At 39.3% G+C, this 26073-nt stretch overlaps 1 protein-coding gene across 3 annotated transcripts; it reads right to left on the reverse strand.

The window, feature by feature from the left end:
- Positions 1 to 1041: 1041 nt before the first annotated feature.
- Positions 1042 to 25473, reverse strand: LOC106873977 (RNA exonuclease 5). Of its 3 annotated transcripts, none has more exons than XM_089364075.1 (13): positions 25093 to 25473; positions 15717 to 15868; positions 14711 to 14837; positions 13495 to 13591; positions 11791 to 11949; positions 10225 to 10310; positions 9202 to 9320; positions 7547 to 7685; positions 6754 to 6854; positions 5920 to 6008; positions 5390 to 5614; positions 4692 to 4888; positions 1042 to 1328 (listed from the first exon to the last, which is right to left on the reverse strand). In XM_089364075.1, exons 1-13 carry the CDS (start codon positions 25267 to 25269, stop codon positions 1185 to 1187), a joined length of 1812 nt encoding a protein of 603 aa, XP_089220201.1. In that variant the 5' UTR covers positions 25270 to 25473; the 3' UTR covers positions 1042 to 1184. The 3 variants fall into 3 exon arrangements, with proteins under 3 accessions (XP_089220201.1, XP_089220200.1, XP_089220202.1); XM_089364074.1 differs by lacking the exon at positions 25093 to 25473 and adding an exon at positions 19295 to 19663; XM_089364076.1 differs by lacking the exon at positions 25093 to 25473 and adding an exon at positions 17186 to 17330.
- Between the last annotated feature and the right edge of the window lie 600 nt (positions 25474 to 26073).

The following is a 26073-nucleotide window of genomic DNA, read 5'->3' on the forward strand; positions in this document are numbered from 1 at the left end:
ACCACCACCACCACCATTACTACTACCATTACTACTACTTCTTCCACTACGACCACCAACATTACTACTACCACCATTACAATTACCATCACTACTGCAATAACTATCACTACAACCACAATTACAACTACTACAACTACCATCACCACCACAATTATTACCACAGCTACTACCATTATTACTACCACTGCCACCAGTTACCACTATTGTGGCTATTACAACTACAATCACTACCACCACCACCACCACCACCACCATTGTTGTCGTCACCATCATCATCATTATTCAATGTCTGTTTCCCATGCTTGCATGGGTTGGACAGTTTGACGGGACCCAAGGACCAGCAGGACTGAGCCAGGCTTCCGGAGCTGGACGATGCCCTTCCTAATGCTAACCACTTCACAGCGTGTACTAGGTTGATGTATGTACGTGTGTGTATCCTTGTGTTTGTCCCTTACCACCACCGCACATCCAGTGTTGGTTCGTTTACATTCCTATAACTTACCAGTTCGGCAAAAGAAACCAATAGAATAAGTGTCAGGTTTAAAAATAAGAATAAAGGGAGGTGTGGGGGGACTGGCAATTTGTTTGACAAAATTCTTCAAGGTGGTACCTCAGCGTGGCTGCTGTCCAATGACTGAAACAAGTACAAGATAAAAGATGGATTCACGAATGGCCTTGCTCTCCGTCGGTTACGATGGTGAGGGTTTCAGATGATCTGAGCAATGGATCAGCCTGCTCGTGAAGTTAACATGCACAAGTGGCTGAGTACTCCACAGATATGTGTTCCCTTATCATACTGCTCAAGAGAATTCAGGGTGGCATAGAATGTGACAAGGCTGGCCCCTTGAAATACTGGTACTACTAATTTTTTTGCCAGCTGAGTACACTGGAGCAACGCAAGATAAAATGTCTTGCTCAAGGGCACAACATACCACCGGGATCGAACTCACGACATTACAATCGTGAGTCAAACACCCAAGCCACTAAGCCACATGCCGTCTCATACTTGAATAAACAAATAAATAAAAACAAGGCGTGTATGGTTGTTCCTCGTAGATTTTTTTTTTATATAAATATATAGAGAGCAGCAGCAGCAGCAGCAGTAGCAGCAGTGTGAGGGAGATCAGCTGAAAGAGTTGATCAGTCGATCACACCTTCTCAGTTCTTTTCTGTAGAAACCTTTAAGAAATCTTCACTAAAGTCATACCATTCTGATAGTCTTCGTCCTCGTTATCACGACCTGTCAATATTAGCGTCACCAGAGCTTTTGAGAAGATAGTTTTCATCAGTGTACCAACATGGGAATCTAACGTCTGCAGGCATTTCTGGGGAAAGAGAAAACAAATGCATAAATAAATAGATAAATAAAACGATTTCGGGTTTAACCCTTTACTGTTCAGATTACTCTGTTAAATGTAATACTTTTTCACTCAAATTGTTTTGAATTAATCATGCATTATCTTATAGCTTTGAGGTTTCAATGATGTGATTGTTTATTTTTAGAACGTCAATGTAGGTTAGGTGTGAGAGGCTAGATATGGACAGTTTGAATATAAAACATGTAGAATATCTGGGCCAGATATGGCCGGTTTAAACACTAAAGGGTTAAAAAAAAAAAAGAAAAAAAAGAGGTTGATTCATTCAAATAAAAATTCAAGTTGGGTGCTCCAGCATGGTCACAATCTGATGCCTGAAACAACAAAAGATAAAAGATACCGTTTCACCAATGGCTGAGTGGTTGCTGAGAAGAAGGGTTAACTAGTTTCAGTAGAAACAGCACAACATACCATGCCATCACACCAATAGTTGGATGGTTACTGATAGAAATGGTTAATTTATTCAGCAGCAGCAGAAACAAATGCCACAACAAACAATTACCATCTCACTACTGCACCAGTGTACAGCAAAAGTGGAGATTTACTTCTCACAGCGAAAACACCATATCTCACTGTGTTATCTAAGTACAATACAGGAGTACCCAAGCATTGTACCATTTCGGTATGATACAGGAGTACTCAGGCATTGCACCATTTTGGTATAATACTGGAGTACTCAAGTATTGCACCATTTTGGTATAATACTGGAGTACCCAAGCATTGCACCATTTTGGTATAATACTGGAGTACTCAGGTATTGCACCATTTTGGTATAATACAAGAGTACCCAAGCATTGTACCATTTTAGTATAATACTGGAGTACCCAAGCATTGCACCATTTCGGTATAATACTGGAGTACTCAGGTATTGCACAAATTTGGTATAATACTGGAGTACTCAGGTATTGCACTATTTCGGTATAATACTGGAGTACTCAGGTATTGCACCATTTCGGTATAATACTGGAGTACTCAGGCATTGCACAAATTTGGTATAATACTGGAGTACTCAGGTATTGCACCATTTTGGTATAATACTGGAGTACCCAAGCATTGCACAAATTCGGTATAATACTGGAGTACTCAGGTATTGCACAAATGGAGTAACATGCAGATTTATTCATCAAAATGACACATAATAACACCCAGTATTATCGAAGTCAGCTTTAAGTATGACATCGGAGTCCTTAAACATTGTAGCAGATTACAGCAACAGAGAAGTAACACACAGGTTTACACCATCACGTTAAGGCACAATAAGCCCAAGAACCAATCAGACCATGACACTTTGTCCCAGATCGTTTACATGTAGGCTAAATCAGTGTTCAACTACATACACGAGATCAACATAATTCCTACATGATGCATCGGAGTTGTCTCCCTTACATGTGGTTCCCAAGAAGACATCAGATGATTTACTCAATATCAACACCTCCCCACATGTTTCCCACAATACCAACCATGTTTACAGCATTTTTCTTTTTTCCTTCCCAAGACAGATCTTAACCCCATGTACCATCAGATTCCAGTCAACCCAGATGGCAATCAGAAACACCCTTTAGACCCCCCCGAGTTCATGTGCATGTCATTTAGCCTCCATAACACTACATAAACATTTCAGAGGGTGACTGATGATGTCACTCTTTGTTGAAACTTTAATCTTTAGACCATAAATGCAGCACCCTATCCACTAAACCATGTGTCTTCTCTGTCTGTCTGTCTGTCTTTCTCTCTCACACACACTAATTACTAGACCTGGTATTCCAATATTTCGGGGTTGGGACACCTTCTTCAGGAAATTTAGAAAAGGTGTCAATAGGTGATGACTCTATCAGCTATCAACACCTTTTCCCTGGAAATTTCCTGAAGGAGGAGTCCTAACTCTGAGATACTGAAATGCCAGGAAATAGCACAAACCATCAACCTGCAGTATTAATCATTTATAACTTGCATTGTTTTGACTTTTAAAATACTAATGTTAAGAAGTGCATCCTGCTGTAGAAACCCTGTCAAATCAGACTGGAGCTCAGTGCAGCTGTGTGGCTTTCCAGTTTTAGTCAAACTATCTAACACATGCCAGCATAGAAAGCAAATGCTAAATGTTGATGATGATGATGATGATAGTGCCACCTGACTGACTCTTGCGTTGGTGGCACATAAAAAGCACCATTCAAGTGTGGTCGATGCCAGTACCACCTGACTGGCCCTTGTGCCGGGGGCATGTAAAAAGCACCCACTACACTCTCAGAGTGGTTGGCATTAGGAAGGGCATCCAACTGTAGAAACCTTGCCAGATCAGATTGGAGCCTGGTGCAGCCTCCTGGCTTGCCAGCCCTCAGTGAAACCATCCAACCCATGCCAGCATGGAAAGCAGACATTAAACGACGACGACGATGATTATGATGATGATGATGATGATGACATTCCAAGCTAGGAATAACATCACAAAAGCAAATTTGAAATGAAATAATTTAAGAATGGAGCAGAGTGAATGATGTGATAGTAAAATATCAAAAGCGCAAGTCCCGCTGGACCAGACATGTCGCAAGGTTCACAGACAACAAGTGGACCCTTGCAACTGCCAAGTGGTATCCAAGAGATCAGGAAAGGCCTCTGAATAAAAGTTTGTTATCATCATCATCATCAAGCCACCTGACCTGGACTCAGTCAAACTAATGGTGAGTAGAAAGTAAGTAGATCTTAAATTTTATTTTGTTAGAGGTGTTTGTTTACATTATTTACATTATTTTAAGCCCTAAAATTCACTCTATAATTGCCCACGGGCATATGGCGTAGTGGTTAAGAGCGCAGGCTACTAACCCCAAGATTCTGAGTTCGATTCCAAGCAGTGACCTGAACAATAACAATAATAATAATAATAATAATATCGAAAAATACCTTAGGAATGAGAACCCAGGTTCGAAATTTCCCCAAGACACCTGATGAAGGCTGAAGGTTATATCAGCCGAAACGTTGTGTTAACAACAAATAAGATGAGGACAAATATCCATTAATGTAAATAATGTAAATAATTCATCTCTTAAATATAGAACAGGTGTTTGTTTGTTTGTTTTTGGGTGGGGTGGGGTGTGTTACAGCTGGATGATTTACTTCAGTGAAGTGGAACCAGTGAACCAGGAGCAGGATGTGGAGGGAATGGGGGGGTTGAGGAGGATGAGAGGGAAGAGGGATGAGAAGGAGGAGGAGAGAGAGGATAAAGATAAGAGGGTCAGAGGATTGAATGGAAAAGGAAAGGGAGGAGGAGGAGGAGGAAGAATAATGGCAGAGCGGTAGGAGTTGTGTTTTGCTTACCTGAATGTCTGCCTCTTTGCTGTCTGTGTTGGTTTGGAGAAGATTGTGGAAGGAATTCAACTGGAGCCACATGAAGTCGTTGTCATAGAGTTTCTGTTGGGCAGTGCTGACAATTTCTTCATCAGAACCATGGCTTATCCTTTGACCAGGTTCTCCTGAATACATGTCAATCACAGATCTCGCATCAATCACCAGAGCTGAAAGAGAGAAACAAGTTCAGAATTACAGCAAGGCAGTCGGACGTTTTCTAACTTTACTGTGATATGAAAGAAAACAAACAGGTACAACGTCCGTTTTCCATGCTGGCATGGGTTGGACGGTTCGACCGGGGTCTGGGAAGCCTGGAGGCTGCACCAGGCTCCAGTCTGATCTGGCAGTGTTTCTACAGCTGGATGCCCTTCCAAACACCAACCACTCCGAGAGTGTAGTGGGTGCTTTTTACATGCCACCAGCACAGGGGCCAGAGGAGGCTGGCAACGGCCACGATCGGTTGGCACTTTTTACGTGCCACCGGCACAGAAGCCAGTCAAGGCAGCACTGGCATAGGCCACGTTAGGATGGTGCTTTTTACGTGCCACCGGCACAGATATCACAACTACAATTTCCATTTGATTTTTATTTCGATGTTGATGTACTTGACTCAATAGGTTTGAGAGGATTTTTCCTCCTCCAAGACAAACTGAGGAGTTTTTACTTACATTTCTTCTGATGTTCATTGAGTAGATCAAAGAAACTGCGATGTGTCGCTGAGTCACTCATGTTAACAAAGAACTTCCGATTGTCATCAACGGCCACACCTTCCTCTTTTGTTTGTTTTGTGTTTGGACTGGAAGATTCTTTGTGAACTGGAGTGGAGTTATTACATGCTTCCGTTTTGTGTATTGTCAAATTTGTGTCAAGAATCACATCACCAAACTCAATACCTGGAAAATGAAGCAAGGTAAGAGATAAGACAATGCTGGAGACACTTGTTGGGAAACAAATATACAGCCATACAGGTAAATAGATATAGGTAAACAGATAAACAAGTAATCAGATATACAAGTAATTAGATATACAGGTAAATGGATATAGGAAAACAGATAAACAGATAATCAGATATACAAGTAAACGGACATACAGGTAAATGGATAAACAGGCAAGGAAGCAGACATTCTTGCATGCAGTTGTAGCTCATTGTTCAGGAGAACAACTTCTGGAGGACATCAACAATACTGAAAGGACTTACTGTTTTTCAGTTTTAACTGCACCAATTGCAGGCTGGCAGTTGCATCTTCCACTGAATTGTGGCCACTGTCTCCAGTCTGAATCTGTTTACTAAGGAAGAAAGAAACAAACAAACAAATAAACAAACAAACAAACAAATAACTCTATGAAGGATTTGGTCTAATCCCTCTTAACATCACTCACTCGTTAAACAAAGAAAAAAAAAATTCCAACACATACACATTCACGTAAATGACTCCTGTTTGTAATAGTAGTAGTAAGAAGTAGTGGTAGTAGTAGTAGTAGTAAGAAGTAGTAGTAGTAGTAAGAAGTAGTAGTAGTAAGTAGTAGTAGTAAGAAGAAGTAGTAGTAGTAGTAGTAGTAGTGGTAGTAAGAAGAAGAAGTAGTAGTAGTAGCAGTAGTAAGAAGAAGAAGTAGTAGTAGTCGTAAGAAGAAGAAGAAGAAGAAGAAGAAAAGAAGAAGTAGTAAGAAAATGAAGTAGTAGTAGTAAGAAGAAGAAGAAGAAGAAAGACGATGAGAAGAAGAAGGAGGAGGAGGATGACAAGAAGAAAAAGAAGAAGCAGAAGTGTGGTGTTGGCAGTGTGGGTCATGTGAAATAGATACATGACAGAAGATGGTAATTTATTTAGAATTTATAGCAAGAGGAGAGAAAGAAAATATGAAGATGATTATGATAGCAATGATGATGATGATGATGATGATGACAGTAACGATAATGATGACTAATGTTGTTGCTGTTGATGATGACAGAGATGATGATTATTATTATTATTATTATTATTATTATTATTATTATAATTATGTTGGTTCTTGAAATGGTGGAGAAGGACCTTACCCAAGGAAATATTCGGTCAGCTTCTTCAGTTTGCTCTTTTGATATTTGAATCCAGAGAGATTGTAAATTGTGCTGGTGTCAATGACGTAAGGGTGAAACATCTGTGGTTGAAAACAAATGGAAACGGACTTTCAAGATTGGGGTTTCACAATCAGCCAAAATGGTGCAAGGAAAGGTTTATCAAGCTGTCCAATAATCATCATCGTCATCTAAAGTCTACATTTCCATGCTTGCATGGCTGGGTTAGATAGAATTTACTGAGGCAGATTTTCTACAGTTAGATGCCCTTCCTGTCACAAACCCTCACCTGTTTTCGAGTAAGGTAATATTTCCCCATGGCCAGACAATATTCTCACTGAATACTGGAATGCCGGACTGGCTCTTGTGTGGGTGGCACATAAAATACACCATTTTAAGCGTGGCCGTTGCCAGTACCGCCTGACTGGCCTTCGTGCGGGTGGCACGTAAAAGCACCCACTACACTCTCGGAGTGGTTGGCGTTAGTAAGGGCATCTAGCTGTAGAAACTCTGCCACATCAGATTGGAGCCTGGTGTAGCCATCTGGTTCACCAGTCATCAGTCAAATCGTCCGACCCATGCTAGCATGGAAAGCAGACGTTAAACGATGATGATGATGATGGATGACACTGCTTGTATAACAGTGTATAACAGTGAGAACAAATATCCATCAAATGTAAATAATGTAAATAATGTACATAATTCCTCATCTCATAAATATAGAACTGTATTAAAAAAGAGAAAACAAAAAAAAATATTAAGAAAGAAGTGTCACCTTTAAGCTGTCCAAGTCGAAGTTAAGAGAGTGACCACACAAGATGGCATCTTTAGGAAGAAGAGCCCGGAACTTGTTCTGAACATCTTTCAATGTAGTACATACCGGTCTCATCATCTCTTCATTGATTCCACTGTATCTATCAAAATACCAATAAAAAATATATATATATAAGAAATATATACATACATACTCACACACACAAAGACTTTTGTTTTTTGTTTTTGGAACAGTGAGATTTGAATAATAATAATAATAATAATAATAATAATAATAATAGCTTGTGAATACTGAGTTAAAGAATACTTTGGATATAAAAAGTAGAAGGCTGCCTCAAAATAATATATATATATATATATATATATATATATCACACACATATACATACACACACACATACATATATACACATACATATATATCCATATATATATATATATATACATATATATATATATATATATATATATATATATATATATATATATATATATATATATATATATTAATATATCATGGAGGCAATGTGGTCGATGCTGGTGTCATGCAACTAGCACCCATGCCAGTGGCATGTAAAATGCAACTGTCAAGTGTTGGGCTTTATGGAGGTAAGGACAAATGACCGAGACCCTTTGTGAGATGCCATGCTGGAGAAGAAGACCCATCAAGCCAAACGAAATATCATAGGCATGGCAGATACTGGTGTCACTTTGGATATAAAAAGTAGAAAGCTGCCCAACAATAATATATATATATATATATATTCTCTGAGTGGTTGGCGTTAGGAAGGGCATCCAGCTGTAGAAACTCTGCCAAATTAGATTGGAGCCTGGTGTTGCCATCCGGTTTCACCAGTCCTCAGTCAAATCGTCCAACCCATGCTAGCATGGAAAGCGGACGTTAAACGATGATGATGATATATATAGGTATAAGTTAGGATTGTTTAAACATTCAAGTGATAGGCTAGAAGTGTTTAAGCAACCAGGGGATAATTAAGTCCGAAGGCGCTCCTGGAGATTACCTGTGTGGGTACCGTCTTTGTTAGAAGGTATCCAGAGGCAGGTAATTTATCGGTTAAACCGCAGTTTATAATCATAATCAAGTGGAGAATGGAGAAACAAACACAGGAAGAAGGAAGTCGATTGCGCTAGTTAGCCATTAAATTAATCAATTAATTGATTAAATTAATGGTTAACTAGTGCAATTGACCTGCTTTTTTCTGTGTTTGTTTCTCCATTCTCTACATGATTATATATATATATACATATTCACACACACACACACATATACATATTCACACACATATATATACACATACATATATATCCATAAGAGCACCCACTACACTCTCAGAATGGTTGGCATTAGGAAGGGACATCCAGCTTTAGAAACCATGCCAAATCAGACGGGGGTCTGGTGCAGCACCTCAGCTTACCAGCCCTGGTCAAACTGTCCAACCCATGCCAGCATGGACAACGGATGTTAAATGATGATGATGATGATATGCACATACATATATGTGGACACACATATACACACACACACACACACACAAAATTAAAAAAACATGAGAAAAACACAAAGCTGGAAACAGCAATCTTCAACAAAGTATAAAATCAAGAAAAACCTTGTTGGTTTCATTTCGTTTGCCTTACCGAAAGAGATAATCAATGATTTTATGTTTTGGTTTTACGAGAGTGTCATAGACAGTTTCTAGTTTCTCATTAACTAAGGAGACACGCGTTAAAGAGTAGACACCATCAGAGGTTTTACACTGAAAATTGAACAAGACATTTAATTATTTACATGTACATAATTACAAAGATATATATAATGGGCAGCTCAAAGCAAAGTTACATGCATTTCAATAGTCTGGTTGTTTATTCAACAATGCAAAATATTATGATATAATTTTATATTATTGCATAACCACACCATTTCATCAGGCAATATCCAGCCTTTTATCAGCAAGATCAAATTAACCTATAGAGGGAACTACATTTGCAGATAAAAATCTATTGAAATTAAGATTTGTTTTTAGAAATAAAAAAATAACACATACAAACTTCTTGAAAGGAGAAAGAATTATATCCAGTCAATTCACAGACACAATGACCCACACATACATGCACGGGCTTCTTTCAGTTTCCATCTACTAAATCCACTCACAAGGCTTTGGTCGGTCTGGGGCTATAACAGAAGACACTTCACCAAGGTGTCATGCAGTAGAACTGAACCTAAAACCATGTGGCTGGGAAGCAACTTTCTTACCACACAGCCATACCTGACCCTACAAAGAAAACACACTCACACACACAGCATGATACAAACACAAACATACACATGATACAAACACACACACAGCATGATACACACACACAACACAATACAAACAGCCACACACACAGCATATGAACACAAACACACACACAACACGATACACACAGCATGATACACACACATACACACAACATGATACAAACACACACACACACACAGCATGAAATGAACACAAACTCACACACACACACACACACACACACAGCACGATGCACATACACAATATGATACAAATACAAAAACAAGCTGTTCCAGAAGAGAATGAAATGACATTTATGTCGGCAGCTTTCATTTAGTAACCAAATCCAAATAATAATGTTGTTGCTGTAAATACTCACCATTTCACAGTCCAGACCAAATATGGGGCTTTTATCTGTAACTTTTTCATAGCTTTCTTTGGAAAAAATATAATCATCGTAAAAGCCTAAAGAATTAGAAGGAAATACCATTCCTCAGAATCAAATAAACAAACATTTAAAGCAAAAAAAGAATAGATTGAAATTCTATAACATTCATTCTTAACTCTTTCGTTACCAATCCGGCTGAAACCACCTCTGGCTCTGAGTACAAATGTCTTGCTTTCATAAGTTTTGAATTAAAATCTTCCATCAAACCTTAGTCACAATTTATGTTCCTAACACTAGCTTAATGATAACTAAGTTATTTTACTAAATTCTTTGTTATAATTAAAGTAATTGAGAGAAACACAGAGCATCTCAAAATAAATACAGTAACGAACAGGTTAACTAAAGATAGAAAATATGTTATACATTACAGACTATTATGGGTATGGAGGGGGTACTGGAAACATGGAGTGACGATTGAGCCCTGCATAATTACAAGCTGCCCTTTGGTAAGGCAAAGTACTCATTCAGCCACCCTGCCAGAGGTATGGCAAAGTTGTGGGACTGCAGTATGGCAGACTGTGAAGAGGCAGCAGAAGAACACATCTTACACTGATGCTGAGCAGAGAAATTCCAGATCAACAGCTTGGATCACCAAACTCTTATCAAGAGAGTAACTGAAATGCATCCATAAGCTTCCACTTCAACTATGAATAATAGAACTCATACCATTAGTCCAACTCATGCCATGGAAAATGGACATCAAATGGTGTTGATGATGGTAGTGGTGGTGGTGACAGAGTTACTGGAATCCATACAAGCAGCATGAATGGATGATGATGATTACAAACACTAGACCAGGGGTTGGCAAACTTTTCTAACCAGTTACCCCAGAATGTATTTATTTATGCCAGCGTTACTCTCTTGATTTGAAAGGAAGAAAGTCATAGATTCTTTGAATTCAAAATGTATTGCAAAAAATAGTCTCCTAAACATGTCCATTACATTGGACAGATGCAGTGTTGCCAGAAGAAAAAATTCTGTCATGACAAGGAACATATTTCTTATATAATTTTACTTATGTCTAATGAATTCTCATTAGCACCAGGAATTTCATTTATACCCACTTGGGGTAATTTACCCCGGTTCACCAACCCCTGCTCTAGACTATCTCAACAAAATTCTACTGAAGCAGAGAGAGAACTTAAAATAACAAGATTCTGAATTGCAAAACAAACTTCTCAACCATACAGTTCTGTTAAGCACTGTATCTGATGCGCTAATGTTTCTGCAAGCTCACTGTCTAAATAATTATAATAATGGTTTCAAATTTTGGCAAAAGGCCAACAGCATTAGGAGAAGCGGGCAAGTCACTTACATGGACCCTGGTACTTGACTGATACTTTATCAACCCCGAAAGAATAAAAGAAAAGGTCAACCCCAGCAGAATTTGAACGCAAAGCATAAAGAACTGAAAGAAAAGTCATTAGGCATTTCGTCTGATGTGCTAACGAGCCTACCGGCTTAACAACGACTAGAAATAATAAAATTAATACATACCCCATTTGCTTTTGATTGGCAAGGGGTAGTTTTCTCTTGCCATTTGTAGAAGGTTTAGTAGGAGTAGCGTTCGTGGGAATGCATCTATAGTGTTTGGACTGACAGATGAAACCTTGTTCTGAATTGCTTTCTCAAACAGATTCTTTTGGTGTTTTTTTGCTGTAAATGTGAAAAAAAAAAAAAAATTTCGTTTTTACTTTCAGTTAAAACATATTTCATAATAAATGATTAAATTATTTCGAATATGTATATCGTTGCTATTATGCAAAAGTGTCCTAAGTCCAAAACGTTGCTTTTTCAGAAAACGAAAAAAATAGTTTCACCATTCCATAGCAAAACCGTTGTTCTACTACACTTTGACAACTTTTGATATCTTGGCATCTGAAACCAGCTGGAGATATGATAGTTTGACCAAAAGAACCGGCTATTGCAAAGAAAAATAAATATTAAAACAAACACATTTGGCCAAATTTGGACATACTACAGTTTAACATAATAGCAATGAGAGAGAGAGAGATATATATATATGGCAGTACTCCTGGATAGCCAAAACCAACATGTTGTTCAAGAGAAAATAAAAGGATATATATACATACACACATATTAACCTTTTAGCATTCACATTAATGTCAAGTTTAATGCTTATCTATTCACATTTTTAAAAATTAATCATGTATTATCTTGCAGCTTTGAGATTTCAATGATGTCATTGTTTATTTTTAGAATGACATTGTAGGGTAGGTGTGAGAGGCCAGATCTGGTCAGTTTGACCATAAAACAGGTACAATATTTGGGCCAGATATGGCTGATTTGAATGCTAAAGGGTTGATGCTCGTTTTTATGTTAATTTATTTATAAGAATAATTTAACATAAAACTGAAAGATCATTCATTAATTTTTAGTAAAGTACATATTTTTTGACTTTTACAAGTCGTCGTCATCGTCATCGTACAAGCAATCCTGTTTGTTTCCAGTCTTCTATGAAATAACATGTCCATCCTTGGGGAAATATTACCTTACTTGGAAACAGGTGAGAGTTGGCGACAGGTAGGGGCACAGAAGCGCTGTAGAAAAATCTGCCTCGACAAGTTCATTAAATTCCATCCGACCCATGAAAGCATGGAAAAGTGGATGTTAAAACAATGATGATGATGATGCAATGTGTGCGTGAGTCTGTGTGTGTGTGTGTGATCAAACTCAAGATCTCGTGATTGTGAAGTGAGGTGATCTTCTTGGCCATTCAGTCATTCTGCATCCTAAGCAAACAATATATCTTATGTTAAGGGCCACCGTATCCACCACAAGGTCCAGTCCTTGTTGTGACTGGACAGATCAAAGGACAGAGGCCAGACTAATATGGATCACCACTAACGCCCGCTTTCCATGCTGGCATGGGTTGGACAGTTTGACAAGTATGTGTGTATTCATCTTTATCTTATTTATTTTAACCAATTATACAAAAACCGAAGCATGTCTTTGACAATTCCAGAGTGTATTGAAACTATTATTTGGTGCATGGCTTTTGGCCCACTCTGAAAAATAAATGTAGCAACAGTAAGGTTTGAACTTACAATACTGGTACCAGTAGTCCACAACCTTAACCTCACAGCCATTTAAAAAAACAAAAAAAACAATTGAAACATTAATTACATGGAAAAGACAGCAAAAAAAAAAAAAAAAATGAGAAACATGGTTGACACGTACTGCCATACTTGAAGAGTTGAATGCTGTTTATTTGGACCTTGAAGAATTCACACTCTGTGCTAATTCCAAACTGAGCTGAACTTATCACTTCTGTAGCCTGAAAGAAATCCACAAAGAAGACATCTGAACCAGACACTTTAAAAATATTTATTTCTTTATAGCCCACAGGTGGAGGGCTAAACATAGAGAGGACAAACAAGGACTGACAAATGGATTAAGTCGATTACATCGACCCCAGTGCATAACTGGTACTTATTTACTCGATCCCCGAAAGAATGAAAGGCAAAGTTGACCTCGGCGGAATTTGAACTCAGAACGTAAAGACTGACGAAATACTGCTAAGCATTTCGCCTTGCATGCTAATGTTAGAAACCGATATATTTATTTCTTTATCACCCACAGGGGGCTAAACATAGAGGGGACAAACAAGGCTTAGTGATACTAATAACCTGGGGTTAGAACTCAATATATGCAGCACCCTATAGCTGCAGAGAATTGCTCTTCCTGTTTGAAGCTCTGACAAAGCTACAGGGTAATACACAAGAGTTCAATTATGAGTGCATTGCATCTTATAGCAGAAACAGATGCAAGCTAATGGTGTTCACAACATAATCCCTTAATCCTTTGTCATTTTATTTAGAAGAAGAAGAAGAAGAAGTGTGGTGTTGGCAGTGTGGGTCACATGAAGGATTTGGTCTAATCCCTCTATGCATCACTCACTTGTTAAAAAATTTAAAAAATTTTCCAACATATACAGATTCACATAAATGTTTGTTGTTGTAGTAGTAGTAGTAGTAGTAGTAAGAAGAAGAAGATCACATTTTGGTAATGGGTAGGATTGTATAGGGCTTTTTTTAGAAGGGCATTGCTCGTAATGTTTTCTGAGTCTCTGAGACTGAAAGAAAGTAAGTTATTCTCAGCCTGGAAACCTGGCTTAAATGCCTGCAGGGAAGTAGGCTCCATGAAAGTCACCCACAAGTCAAATGGTGGTGGTGGTATTACTACCAGATTGAAGGTACTAAAGGCAAAAGAAATTAAGGTATTGTAGTTACTAACAGCAAACAATGAAGGATGGCCCTCTCTGTGGTTGTTTGACCTCCTAGAAAGAACAGCTTAAAACAAAGGCAGAATGGTCACGGGGAGAATGCTCTTCATTTAATGGTCTGCAAAAGTCAGGGCCAATTTGGTCAGGGCTAAACAACGATAAACAACAAACCTTATTGAAATCTCTGCACACATTTGGGAAACAGCTGTGATATTTCTTGAAGTCTTTGATGCTGACAGATTTCAAAACTATGACAAAAGTGGAAGAGATCAATTGGCTGTATTTCAGTTCACACCACCTGGAAATATAACAGAGGAATCTATTAATAACAAGAACACTCATAGAGTGCAAACCTCTGCCAAGACAACACCAACGTCCTCTCAACAATTAGCCAGAGAAGATTTTTTTAAATGAGAAAATCTGAAATAAACTCCACTGCTCTCACAAATGACAATACTAAAAATGAACCTGGCCGGTCACAAAAATTGAGTAAAAACACAGGAAATATAATCCAGAATCCTTGTCCGGTACTGGATCAATCCCAAAATCTAATCAGTTCGCGCCAGTCATGGGGCCAAACATCCCTGAAAGTTTCATCTGAATCCATTCAGCAGTTCTTGAGATATCTTGTCCACGGGCAGACAAACAAATGTGACTAAAAACAATACCTCCACCTTAGTGAAGGTGGAGGTAATAACAACAACAATAATAATCCTTTCTACTATATGCACAAGGCCTGAGATGTTTTGGGGAGGGGGATAAGTTGATTACATCAACCCCAGTGTGTAACTGGTACTTATTTCATTGACCTCCGAAAGGATGAAAAGCAAAGTCAGCCTTGGCAGAATCTGAACCCAAAATTTTGGGCCTTGTGCCTAGAGTAGAAAAGTTTATTTTGAAAATTAACTGTAAACTCACTGAAGCGAAGACAGCGAATTTCAATAGCAGTATAGTAACCCAAGAATGAATTACAGGTACCAGCCATGCTTGCAGAACCAAATATCTAACCAAAGGTTATATTTGCCTAAGTTTCATGCAAATATCTCTAAGGATGGCCATTTAGAATCAACAGAAATATGGTGAGAAAAGGGTGAAGATGTGCTCAGCGAACAACTATCTGTCCAACCAGAAGCAAAATAAAATGTCATGTTTACCAAAGGGAAGTGTTTATATTTACCTTGGCTTCATGCAAGCGTCTCCTTTAAGGACGGCATTAAGTATCAGCTGCTGAATATCGGTAATGAACAAAGACGGTGCCTGAGATGGTGTGTCGGCTTTAGCATCTCCCACATCCAAACTGGGGAACTTGAGGTTAATTTGGGGGTAATTCTGCACAGCAACATGTGGTTACATGCAAAAGAAAATAACAAGAAAAATAACAATACAAACACTGGCAACTGTCAAAACAGTAGCACATAACAAAAAAGAAAAAACATTAACAATTTGATAATGTTCCTGTCATGGAAACCTCAATATCAGCAGTTCCTAACATGGGGACCTGCAAACCCTTGGAGGCCTTCAACGTTAATATAGCTCTGGGGTCAGGGTCTATGAGCTGTGTTTAAAATCATAACGGTGACAGTGTAGATTTAACCCTTTAGCATTCAAACTATTGTCGAATGCAATGCTTATTTATTCACAATGTTTCGAATTAATCATGCATTATTTTATGGTTTCAAAAGCTGCGAGCTGGCAGAAACGTCTGCTGTTACGTTCTGAGTTCAAATTCTGCCAAGGTCGACTTTGCCTTTCATCCTTTCAGGGTCGATTAAATAAGTACCAGTTACGCACTGAGGTCGATGTAATCGACTTAACCCCTTTGTCTGTCCTTGTTTGTCCCCTCAATGTTTAGCTCCTTGTGGGCAATAAAGAAATAAGAAACGTTAGCACGTTGGGTGAAATGCTTAGCGGCATTTCATCAGTCTTTACGTTCGGATTATTATTATTATTATATAATATAAAGTTGATTACATCGACCCCAGAGTTTCACTGATGTTTACTTCATCGACCACGAATGGATGAAAGGCAGAATTTGAACTCGGAATGTAAAGATGGATGAAATGCCGCTAAGCATTTTGCCTGGCATGCTAACCACTCTGCCAGCTTGCTGCTTTAATAATAATAATAATAATAATAATAATAATGATAATAATAATATCGGAAAAATACCTTAGGGATGAAAACCCAGGTTCGAAATTTCCCCAAGACACCTGATGAAGGCTGGAGAATACATCAGCTGAAATGTTGTGTTAACAACAAACAAGATGAGGACAAATATCTGTCAAATGTAAATAATGTTTGTTGCCAGCCTTATATAAGGGTGTTAGGCCTGATAAAAATAGCAGCCAGATCACCCTCATTTTATACTGCTGTTATTTTAAAGAAAAAAAAAAAATTAAAGAAACATTAAGGTACGTTTTTCATATATTATAACAAGGTTGGGGTGGGGTGGGGGCAAGATGGGATGGTCATGATTGGAATGTCTCTGATCATAAAATAAGTGTACTAGATCAGAGTCACACTGGATTTCAACAACTCCCACCCACCGACCGACCCCACCCCCGCGCGTAACTAAAACGTCTTAAAAACAAAGAGAGAGAGAGAGAGAGAGAGAGAGAGAGAAAGAGAAAGAGAGAGAGAACCAACCTTGATTGCTGACATGGTAAAATATTGTTATTGTTATTAAATCCGTCACTCTTGAGGCAAATAAATAAACGATTATTATTATTATTGTTGTTTTTGTTATTGTTAGTAAAATCGTACAGGTATGGGCTACGAGGTCGATCGCCGAAGTACAGGTAAAAAAAACCCGGAAAGGGGAGGAGGAAGGCCTAGGGAGTTTTCAAAATGAAAACGAAAAGGTGCAAAAACAACAAAAAATATAAAAGAAAAGAGAAAAGAACGGTAAAAAAAAGGGGGCGCAATCCTAATCAGTCGAGGTCGGCCGTGGGTTTAACGAGGACGAGGGATCGGGTTTTCATATCCACACATACACACATGTGTGTGTGTGACTGAATAGCAAAGAAAGGAACGCTTTTGTTTGTTTGTGTTTTTTTTTCTTTATACTTTTGGGTTGGTTGTTTTTGTGTGTTTTTGTTTTTAGAAAAAGTAGCGTCAAATCGAAACAGTCAAATTTCCTTCAAGATTCGTTAACGTGTGGCTGTTGTTGTGATGGTGGTGACTGTGGTTGTTGTTGATGATGATGATGATGATGATGATGATCAAAACCACGATCATGACGACAACAGCGATGATGATGATGATGATGACGATGATAGCCGCGACGACAACAGTGATAATGATAACGATGGTGGTGGTGTTGATGATGATGATGATGATTGCGGTTGTACCGCCTTATTTGCTCCGGCTCTTTACGACCCGAGTTCAAATCCCACCGAGGTCAACTTAGCTTTTTTTCTTTTCTTTCGGGGACAATATAATAAAAAGTAACCGGTCAAGTACTGGAGTCGAAGGGCATCGACTGACCCCCCCCCTCTTCCTCGGCAAAATTTCAAACCTTGCGCGTCAATGTTTTTGTCAAAGCTACCCTCTACCCTCACTTTCCTTTAAAAAAAAAATGCTTTTAACTTTATTATAAATTTTCCAAAATAATAAATGCGATATGCGTCATCAGCGTGCAAAACTCTATCGAAAGAACATTGTCTGAAAATTTCCAGATTAAAATTTATGGCTGGGAGAAAACGAAAAAGATTCTAGACCTAGAACACCAATTGGGGTGAGAGCTAGAGCCCTTGGTGGCCAGGATAATCCTAGATTTGTGAGGTTCTTTGATTGGGCTCTAGTTGGAGGTTCTCCTGTATCATCCATATGTTCATATATTTTGTACACTTTGTATCATACCTTTAATCTCATCTGCCTGCCCTCCTGTCCCGTTCTTCCCCTCATCTTTTATGTAAACCCCACGCACAACTTGTAAAAGTCCTTATGATGTTCCCCTGTGACAAATATGGGAAGCCTTCATCATTTCGATCATCATCGAAGAATTTATTGACGTTGGCTGCCGACAATGAGAGCATCAAGTTCTTTTATTTTCTGCTACTCGGTTTAGTCATTGGACTGTGGTCATGCTGGGGCACTGCCTTGAAGGGTTTTAGACCGACCCCAGCACTCCTTTTTTTTTTTTGCCTTTTAAGTCTGGTACTTATCCTATCGGCATCTTTTGCAGAACCGCTAAGTCAGAGGGACATAACCAAACCAACGCTATTTGTCAAGCGGTACAGAGGGGGCACACACAGAGGCATATATATATATATATATATATATATATATATATATATATATACAAGTGATGAGGAAACAAAGTCGAGGTGGTCAGACTTGTGTAGGTATATTACATACATACATGTATGTATGTATGTGTGTGTATACATACACATACGGACGTATATACATACATACATGATGGGCTTCCACAGTTTCCGTCTACCAAATCCACTCACAAGGTAAATGGCCGACCTGGGGCTATAATAAAAGACACAGCCATAAGGTACACAACAGTTCCTTCATTGTTTTATATATATATTATTTTTTTTCTTTGATAACAGAAGTGGAAGCAATAGAGAGAGAGAGAGAGAGAGAGAGAGAGAGAGAGAGAGAGAGAGAGAGAGAGAGTGAGTGAGGGGAAAGGTACGATTGAGTGAGGTACAAGATTTCAGACAAGACTCGATTCGATCCGGCAACCTGAGCATGTTTGAAAACAATGAGACAACGAAGTGAAATACAAAATTTACTTACAACCAGAGGGAGTGAGTGTGTCGGCCATGGATACATTAAACTAAATGTAACTGGGAACGAACCACCGATCCTTCGGTATCCGACTGACTCGGCCATTCGTAGTTCACTGATGTTGGTGTTGTTGTTTGTAGTGGTGGTCTTGATGACGGTGGCGGTGGAGGTGGTGGTAGTGGTGTTGGTGGTGGCGGTGGTGACGGTGGTGGAGGCAGCAGCGGCGGCCGATATAGAGGAAGTGTTAGTTTTGTTGCACATCACGTTAGTATTGTTGTTGCTGTTGTCTGCCGTGTCATGACTACTGCGATGGTGATGGCGATGGTGGTGAAAGAGTTTGTATTACAGTTGAAGTGTGGTTGCTGTTGTTATTGTTGTTAAGGAAGAGGAAAGGGAAGAGGTGAAGGAGAGGAAGGAGGAGAAGGAACGCGGTCGTCACGGCTTCGGTAGACTAAAGGCAGCACGCGCGGATGAGTTGAATAAACGGAACGTTCGCTCGGCGCTCCTTAAGTCATGACCAACTCGTCTTTATTTGCAGGCAGACAATTTTACTCTGGTGGACTTTCATAAACTATTCAATGTTTTAAAAATCTAATTACATTTTTCATAATTAAATATTATCGGGAATTGTATAAAAAAATCGTTAAAATATTTTGTGTACAGTAAGAAGCATAATCAATCTTTTGCAGATGAATTTTAACAACAAAGTCTAATATGGACCCCCCCACACACAAGGGTCGTCGTTTGGACCCCCGTTTAGAGTCACTGCTGTAGATTAAGCCCCAAGTCACCTCTGACCGAACCGACTGATCATCAAAACATGGAGAGTTGAGGGTATGTTATGTTCAAGGAAGAGGCACAGTCAAGAGACACGCTACACCACTGGATCAGAGACATTCCAACAAAGACCATCTCGTCTTTTTTTTTTCCAGAAGAACAATGAAATATACGGTCGCGTGCGCGCGCACACACACACCATTGTCTTTGACGTTCACGGGAGAGCGTGTTAAACAGAGAAACACAAACTTGAACACACTCACATACACATACATACATCTTTTATGTTTTCACAAATCGTTAATGTGTGTATTTTTAGTGTATGTATGTGTATATATGAATATTTATGTAAGTTTATAAATGTATGTCTATATAGGTCGGTGAGTAAGTTGAAAAAAAAAATATTAAAGAAATAAAATTCTTTTACGGAAATTGCCAAACAAAATGTTTCAGATTGGTGATACCATCTCCGAAGAATCATCATCATTGTTTAACGTCCGCTGACCATGCTGGCATGGGTTGGACGGTTTGATCAGAGCTAGTAAGCTGCTTCAGACCCCAGTCTGGTTTGGCATGGTTTCTAAGGCTGGATGCCCTTCCTAACGCCAACCACTTTTCAGAGTGTGCTGGGTGCTTTTACGTGGTACCGCCACGAGTGCTTTTCACCACTAGCGGGAGCGGTCTTAACACTTCTGCAGCGGAGTGCAGGTCTTCTTGAGTACAGCAAGGCGCCAGGTACCTTGATCCCCTGAAAGGTTCAGCTTCCTGAGGTCATTCTTCAGTACTACATCCGATGTCTGCAACTTCCACGTGTTCCATCTACTTTGAGAGATCGGCGCTTCTTTATGGAGTTGTCGGCATCCATCCGCATCACATGACCAAACCAGCGCAGTCTTCTCTCTTGTACACTAATTAAACTTACATTACACCTCCAGCGGAGCATACCAGCCACATTCCTTTCTAACCTTTGCATGTCCTCTGCATTTAGGGCCCACGTCTCACTACCATGTAGAAGTGCTGTCTGTATACAGGCATCATACAATCTTCCTTTCACTCGGAAAGAGAAACTTTTCGTGGCTAACAGAGGTAACAGCTCTCTGAATTTCCTTCATCCTATTCTTATTCTAGCTATCACACTCTCTGTGCATCCTCCCCCGCTACTAATTTGGTGCCCTGGGCAGCAGAAATTATCGACTACCTCTACTGAGCCACCAGGGTATTTGAGAGAATCAATTTCCCGAGTCTCGAAAGTTTTTCCTGGATCCTGTGCATTTCCACATACGAAAGCTATCTTCTCCGATAACCTTCTTATTAATTGACTGCACCGCTTGTGTGTTCATAGCTTACACTGGGTACACCGTATAAAGTCCCTGCCTACACCTTTCCTACAAATCAAACAGGACCACCTATCTGAGTGGGGTAGGGTCCTGTCAGTTTTCTTGCTTACGAGGCCCTTAGTTTTTGCTAAGTTAACCATTAGGCCCTTAAATTCCAAGTTTTATTTCCACACCTGGAATTTCTCGTCTGGCTCTCATACAGAATCCGCTATGAAGGCAAGATCATGAGCATATAGTAGCTCCCCAGGTGCGACCGGTCTTGAATTCTTCTGTTGTGGCCTGGTGGACAGTGGAGGGGACTAAGAACTGAGTCTTGATGAACTCCTACCCTGTATACCAAATTCTTCGCTGTACTCGTGGTTAACTCCCGCCTTACTGACAGTGACTTTGCCCATGGTCTGTACAGATTTCACCAGCCACTCGTCAATCCCTAGCCCCCTCAGAGCCCACCATATCACACAGCGGGGCAATGAAGACTTATGTTGTTATTGTGATTACAAATGCTGAGCATAGTGATTTAGAAATATCTTGATTTTTAAAAGTTGTCAGATCTTTTGTCTATAAAGTTTGTAAGGAGTTAGAAGATGAATATGGAAACGTATCACCAGTATCAAAGCATAAAAAACATTCTAAATGTTCTGAACTCATCAGAACACCTGAATTAATCCTGCAAGTTCAACAGACCATTGATTACAACACCAGAAAGTCAATGAGGTCAGTTGCAAAAGATCTCCATGTGTCAGAAGGAACAGTCAGAAATGTTGTCCACAAAGACATTATATGATGAAGAAAGGTCAATTTGTCAGAAAAAGCAAAAGAAAATCACTACATCAGATCTAAAAGACTCCTAAACAAACTGAAAAATCCAGCAGAAGAAGATTTGATTTGGTTTTTCCTCAAACGAGAAAAACTTCGACCAAGATCAAAAAGTTGACAGAAGAAATGGCAGATGGTTATGTGCAGACCCTTCTGAAGATCCAAGTGTTATGCATACAAAATTTCCTATAACTGTCATGGTTTTAGGGGTTGTCAGCAATGAAGGACATGTGATGCCTCCTTACTTCTTTCCACAAGGCCTTAGATTTAACTCTGCCGCCTACATTGAGGTCCTGGAAATAATTAAGCCCTGGATAGACTGTCTGCAAAGGAAGGCCATGTGTGTTTCAGTAAGACTGCACTATCACACATGGCTCTAGTAACACAGGAATGGATGGCTGAAAATTTTCATGGTCACACAACCCCTAACATTTGGCCTTCCTAATTCCCCAAATCTCAATCCATTGGACTTTTACATGTCGAGTATTGTTGAGAGAGAGGTCAATGAACAAGCCCATAACACCAAAGATTCTAAGAGTCAGAGTAATGTCCAAAATGAAGCAAAACCACTTGATTCGAGCATGCAGATGATTTAGATCTCATATAGAAGTAGCTATTGAAGCTGAAGGTGGTTTTATTGAATAACATTATAGAAAAGAAGGTTTATTTTTATCATCATAGCATTTTGTGATAAAGTTATTATCTGTTATTATATGTTTTTTATGCATCTCCTCAGATGCATAAGACCAAATAGATTTACAACATACAGGATACTCCATTATGATTTTTTTACCAAACTTTTCATCAGTGCTTAGAGACTAAAATAATTACATATATATATATATATATATATATATATATATATATATATATATATATCCTATGGCATTAGGAAAGGTATCCAGCTGTAGAACCATGCTAATCAAACACTGGAACATGAAGCAGTCCTTTGGTCCATCAGATCCTGTCAAACTGACCAACCCATGCCAATGTGGATGATGAGGAGGAGTAGGATGATGATGATGATGAGGATATAGGGCTTTCCTATAAGGTGTTATCCACCCCTGATTGGAACTCTCCCGTATGACATGTACGCATGCTCAGTGACTTGCTTTAACAGTTGCAATCAGCTGAATGCACATTGCTAGTGACCTTTGACATAATTACCCACACTCTGTGGTCAGGATTCTTTTTTGGGTTTGATGTCGGTATCGAAGGGATTACCAGACGCCGGACAATACAGTGAGAGCAGCTTTCACTCACATCGTGGTATTCGATGCTGTGTACGTGTGTGTCTGTCGTGGTAAAATATGCCACTCCTTAACTGTTGCTTTGTTTTCATCCGTAGCACGAGGTAATTATGTCATTATCTGTGAAATTCGGCAACTTACAAAGATCTTTAGATCAAGCTTCTGCTTATTCCTGTCTGAAGTATCGTCCGATACTTCAGACTTATCGTCCGATGAATTTACTTTGTTGCCATATCGACAGAATTTTTATACCTTTCAATCAAGTCCGCCTTTCTTTCAGTAACATATTGTCCATATAATCTTAAATATTTCTTTAACTCAGGCACAGTAAGTACTTCGATAGCTGAATCATCAAGCTGCTTTATATCCATGATAAGACGTAAAACAATAACAATGGCGTGGGTAGCCTCCGGAAGTTTAATTATCTACATGGAGCGCCGCCTAGCCAAGGGAGATAACCTACTTATAGGAAAGCCCTATATGACAGGCTTCCACACAGTTCCATCATCATTTAATACCTGTTCTCCATGCTGACATAAGTTGGATAATTTGACAGGAGCTAACAAGGCCTCAAGCCACACTGGGTTCCACTGTCCGTTTACGCATGGTTGCTATAGCTGTAGCAATTTTCTTGTCTTTTACTTGCTTCAGTCATCAATTGCGGCCGTGCTGGGGCACAGCTTTTAAGAATTTTTAGTTGAATGAATCAACCCCTAATTTAGCAGTTAGGCAAAAGAGACCGATGGAATAAGTGGCATGCTATAACAGCACCATGGAATAGCGGCTTTATTTGCATTTTCAAAACATTTCCCGTAAACAAACTTTCAATATATATATATATATAGCTTTTACTTGTTTCAGCCATTGGACTACAGTCATGGGCACTCGCGGATCCGAACACGCAGTCGCGCGTCCGCGCTAGCTAGTCTTGAGTGGTCGATCCTAACCCTATCCCTGTCCCTAACCCTATCCCTAACCCTAACCCGCGTGTGCATATGAATACGTGTTTAGGGTTAGGGTTAGGGTTAGGATCGACCACTCACGACTAGCTAGCGCGGACGCGCGACTGCGCGTTCGGGTCCGCGCTGCTTTAGTAGTACCCAGTCATGCTAGAGGGAATCACTTTGACAGGTTTAGGTGAACAAATCGACCCCAATACTTTATTAAAAAAAAAAATCTGGTGCTTATTCTATCGGTCTCTTTTACCGAAACGCTGTATTAGGGGGACATAAACAAAACAGTCGTTATTAAGCGCAGATAAATACACAGATAAAGACTTTTTAGCCACCAATGCGATGTTGAGCACTCATTCTCATTGTTCAACATTTGCGTGTATGTATATATATATATATATATATATATATACATACACTAACCTCCTCGGTTCGAAAATATAAGGATACAGATCGTGTGTCGTATAACCAAATGGAGACGATGTCTCTTGGTGCTACAACAGTAGCATTCGCCCCAAAATGGGACTGCCACACTAGGTTGGCAAAAAATCGTTACTTTATACATATACATACGTATATATCGAACGATGAAAATATGTGCTCAACACCGCCTTGATGTATATATATCTAATGTATGTATTTATTACTATATATGTGTGTAGAATATTTCTTACCGTTTTTTGTTTCTTCCGGGGATTTGTTGACCAAAGTGTAAAGAGAGAAATTGCCTTTTTAATTTTGTTGTCTTGTCGTGCTCTCTTTCTGGTAGAAAGGTTGTTTTCATCGATCGCGGAATATTTCCTTTTTAAGTTTTTTAAATGTTGGGATGATTCGTGTGAAGACGTAAACATTTTTAAGATGAAAATTAATAAACACAAATAACAGTCAGGGAAACTGAGACACAGGAAAGAATAGAACTTAACTAATACAAAGTTTAGTAAGCCCTTTTTTGATTTCTTCTTCGATATTTGATTCCTTGATGTTAATTATTCCATGATGGGACGAATAAGATAGGAATTCACCAACACATGGTCTTAACAGGACATGCGAGGTGTAATTTCAAGGGAGATAACTCTCAACGACGATGTACATTTCATTCTCACTAGAGAGCTTCTAGTGGAGGCGCAATGGCCCAGGGGTTAGGGCAGCGGACTCACGGTTTCGATTCCCAGACTGGGCGTTGTGAGTGTTTATTGAGCGAAAACACCTAAAGCTCCACGTGGCTCCGGCAGGGAGTACAGCAGGCGAAAGAGTACAGCAGGGTTCGCCTGCTGTACTCTTTCACCACAACTTTCTCTCACTCTTACTTCCTGTTTCTGTTGTGCCTGTAATTCAAAGGGTCAGCCTTGTCACACTGTGTCACGCCGAATATCCCCGAGAACTACATTAAGAGTACACGTGTCTGTGGAGTGCTTAGCCACTTGCACGTTAATTTCACGAGCAGGCTGTTCCGTTGATCGGATCAACTGGAACCCTCGACGTCGTAAGCGACGGAGTGCCAACAATGATATATACTAACTGCTAAATCTCTCTCAAATTACTCCCTTATTGTCTTAAAACAGCGCAATGAGTAGTGTTGTCCAAGGTACACTACTCAATATGCTCTTAAACAAAACTGAGCACTTCTCAACCAACAAGAGAAATTTTCTTTTAAA

The sequence above is a fragment of the Octopus bimaculoides genome, chromosome 16 (genome assembly GCF_046866305.1).
Source record: "Octopus bimaculoides isolate indiv1 chromosome 16, ASM4686630v1, whole genome shotgun sequence".
Lineage (NCBI taxonomy): Eukaryota > Metazoa > Mollusca > Cephalopoda > Octopoda > Octopodidae > Octopus > Octopus bimaculoides.

What these genes read in the sequence shown, in the direction of transcription:
- LOC106873977 (XM_089364074.1), bottom strand. Translation starts at nt 19,546, where the DNA reads ATGTGCAACAAAACTAACACTTCCTCTATATCGGCCGCCGCTGCTGCC. An exon ending in TGTGCAGAGATTTCAATAAG is followed by an intron (nt 13,592 to 14,710) that starts GTTTGTTGTTTA and finishes GATTTCTTTCAG; the next exon opens with GCTACAGAAGTGATAAGTTC. An exon ending in TTGGTCTGGACTGTGAAATG is followed by an intron (nt 9,321 to 10,224) that starts GTGAGTATTTAC and finishes TTCAATTTTCAG; the next exon opens with TGTAAAACCTCTGATGGTGT.